The 3,639-nt window shown below is 34.5% G+C and overlaps 1 protein-coding gene across 5 annotated transcripts in view; it reads left to right on the forward strand.

The window, feature by feature from the left end:
• Positions 1-138: 138 nt before the first annotated feature.
• Positions 139-3,639, forward strand: part of LOC119838311 (fasciclin-1) — a 59,381-nt gene continuing 55,880 nt past the window's right edge. For all 5 annotated transcript variants that reach the window (XM_038364186.1, XM_038364188.1, XM_038364187.1 and 2 more), the window contains exon 1: positions 139-377. In XM_038364186.1, the coding sequence (XP_038220114.1) occupies positions 270-377 (108 nt within the window). In that variant the 5' untranslated portion in view covers positions 139-269. The remainder of the gene's footprint in view (positions 378-3,639) is intronic.

Genomic DNA, 3,639 nt, shown 5'->3' on the forward strand with positions numbered 1-3,639 from the left:
AATGTAGTCTTTTAACGTCAAAATAAATCGTTAGAGACGTTAAATTTTGAATGGAACATGGTCATGTATTCGGCAATGACCAGCGTGACCACAATGCGTGCGTGAGCGGGAAGGAGCATAATCTACGTCAGTCGTCATCGCGCCGCTGCCTCCGAACGTGCCGGCATTAACTGTCGTGCGCTCTGAGCTCTCACAACGCGCGCCTTTCATACCTCCCGCAGATGAAACTCGCGAGTGTTCAGTGATTAGTGAATCAGGATGCTATAAAAATGGGTGGACAACACGTGTTATTGTTTGTTATGCTCGTATGCTCCGTGGCAGCCGAAAGGAAGCCGACCATTTCTGAGAAACTAAGCGAAGACGCAGATCTGTCGCAGGTACGAGTGAACTTTCGATAAATTAAATAGAACACTACGAACGTTTCTTTGTGAAGTTGCATGAACTTTTAAAGTTGGTGTAACTCGCTAAAATGCCTGTCGGCTGATAAAGTGATACTGGGAAAAGTTTTTAAGACATCATTCTAAGCGTCTGCATACTTTTCAAACTAGTTTTGGTTGGCGTTTATGTTATTTATAAGACTCGTTTTATCACTAAACTAAAGTATACACAATATTTATATAACTTTATCAATAAAACATTGAAACGATTTCCAAAAAAGCTTCTAAATAGTTTGGATAGTTTGTGTAGACTTCATATAGTGTAAAAAAATCTATTACTTTTAACAAACTTTTAAAGATGGATAGAGGTTAAAAGTTTCAATTATACTTATATTAAAATATATAGGAATAAGCGTTATAACATGAGGTATACTTTTTATACAAAACAACAAAAATACTAGAGCTGCGCAAAGGTGCTTTATAGAGCTTCTACTTAGGCTATACAGTATAAGATTTAAACTGGTTACAATAATTTTAAAAATATACTAAACTCCTCAACATATCTGTATCAATTACACCTAACCAAAAGCCTTGATAGACATTGATTACGTGTTCTGTAATCCCCTGCAGTGCATTTGCGGTAAAAATACAGCCTGCCCTTGCGGCTCTAATAAGATTACTTTAACACTTATCCTGTTAGGAGGCGCTAGTGGCCGATGTTACGTATGACTCACCTAGGAACAGCCGTCTATGCTAATGGGTACATTCCTACGCGCTGTGACCTGTTATCAACCTTTCTTTACACTAATATACTTTAGAAATGGTAACGGATGTTCTTATTCAAATACTATATCAACAATTATCGCCTATGCATGTAAAGACTGAAGCATTTTTTAAAACATCACACCCAGTTCTTAAACTTTTTGGTATTTTATATTACCGATTCTATTTTTCCATAGCTTCACAGAAGAAAAATACGTCATTGGAGGAACCCCAAATTGTTGGAGTATTGTTTTGTGTGACAGCGAAATTTTGGGTCAGAATTATTCGGTTGGCTTAGTTTAGGTTATATGGTTAAGCAGAACAGAGTTCTGCTGTACGGTTTTGTATGAAAAAAGAACTGTTAAACATAATGATATGCATAATGCGAGTAGGTAATCTTTAGAAAAGACAATTGGACGCAGTACATTCATGAGATATGATTCGCTCGAAAATATCAGATATCTTACATCTGGCTATTCATCAATTACGGATACATAATATATACCATAGATACTAAACTCAAATGATGAATAAATCCTGATGCAACTAATAACTAATACCTACATTAGCTTCTAACAAATTTATGTAAATTATGCTGTGAGACATTTGTGAAAGGTTGTATTATATAATTGTATTGACTTTGTCTTTCAAAGTCACTGATTTCACTCTGAATTAGTTTTATTTCAAAATAAACATAATTTTTACGGCGTGCTTTGACGCAAATACATAATGGAATAAGGATCATTTATTACTGGCGTGAGTTTATTTAAAATGATAGTGTAATTATTTGCCGATTCGGAAATAATTCGATGCAATTAAATTTAAAACAAGTGACACCTGATACATTAATTAGTGGTGTCCTTGAGTGGTGGTCTTTGTTTATGTAATTTTAATTCTAACTAAGATTAACTTACTGCGGTCTACTATATCGAACCTTTAAAGACCACATTGGTGGTTGACCTAGACCTTTTTATAGAGGTAATATTTGAAGAATAAAAATATTATACCAATTATTCAATTGTACATAAAAACGCAGATTGTTGAGATACACTTTATATGAAAATTGTGGTAATGAATTGGCACTTCATCAGTGAATTATAACATAAAGATCCATTCGTGAGTGCAAGGCACAGGAATCTTTGTAATGAGCGGTATGCAATGTTACTAATAACCCTTGGCAAATAATATGCAGTAGGTACATTTCGCAACTGTAGTACAATACGTTATACACATGTTTTATAATTATTCGCTTCGCGCACGACGAGTTAGAAGTGTATGTTAGTATCATACGTGAGTTTTGCTCCCCTTCGCGAACACTTCAAATTAAACCCCACCTAGCACTCACAAAAACATCGCTCGTTACAAAATGGAAACCGTGAAAATATTGTATCAGCAAGAGTCTTTCGGGTTAAAAAGAAATAATAAAAAGTTAAAAAGGGTTGAAAATGGTTTTATTTTTGGCGTGCGCTCTACAAATTCTTAACTCAGATTTCTAGTGGATTGTGGTAGCTCGTGCTTCTTTGTTGTAACAGCTAGGGGATATTAAATCGTTGCAACATTTTTTGTGTATTAAAAAAATCGAGAATCATATTTTTTGTATGTCTTAGCAGTGTGTGGGTTCCCTGATGGACGGATGGACGGATGATGGTAAAGGACCACTACACTTCATGGACACTAATTACAGAACTAAAGCATCTGTAACTGCGTCGCCTCTTTGTTATGGGTAATGGATATGGAGAAAAATCCGGGCCTCCGGTTCTCTCACTATTTGACGCAAATCTTCTAAGATATTTATTGCCTTAAAATCATACAGTGAAATCAATGATCAACGGACTATACTGAACTATATATATATACTATACTTTTATTTATCCGCTTACATATTACAAAAATACTTTATCTTTTTTCTATCGGTGGTTATTTTCTTCTAATTAATTGAAATTATATGGACAAATATACTGCCTCGTTTTATTTTTTCTTTTTCAAAGCTTGCTAAATATTCGGAGAAGATCGGTACGGTACTTATATCGTGGAAGCGTAACAAACATACCAAATAATGGATTAACGTTCACAATAAAATTGTCGACAAGGAATTTGCCAATGTTGGAATATAGATGTTGTCAATGTATCCAAGTTGCTGATTTAAATTTAATAGTTTAACTCTGAATATAGTTAGTATATTTCTAATACAAAACCCACATTATTCATCCCCTTTAATTTGACAATCTACCTCAACTAAAATTAATTCTAAGCGTTTACCGTTTCTTGGATATAATTGTTACAAAAAAAAATACATATAGACGAACATAGAACCTCCTGCTTTTCGTAGTGGGTTAATGAGAGAAGATAGGTCCAGTCCGTGTGGATGCGTTAAGGATAAAATTTTGACGGCCGACACTTCTTCCGTTTTGTCATCAAGGTCACTAGTCCAAGAAAATGGGTAGGGTAAATGCGAATTTGAGATTAAAACTTGAATTTTTGATATAATTTACTTTGAGGA

The sequence above is a fragment of the Zerene cesonia genome, unplaced genomic scaffold (genome assembly GCF_012273895.1).
Source record: "Zerene cesonia ecotype Mississippi unplaced genomic scaffold, Zerene_cesonia_1.1 Zces_u002, whole genome shotgun sequence".
NCBI classification, from domain to species: domain Eukaryota; kingdom Metazoa; phylum Arthropoda; class Insecta; order Lepidoptera; family Pieridae; genus Zerene; species Zerene cesonia.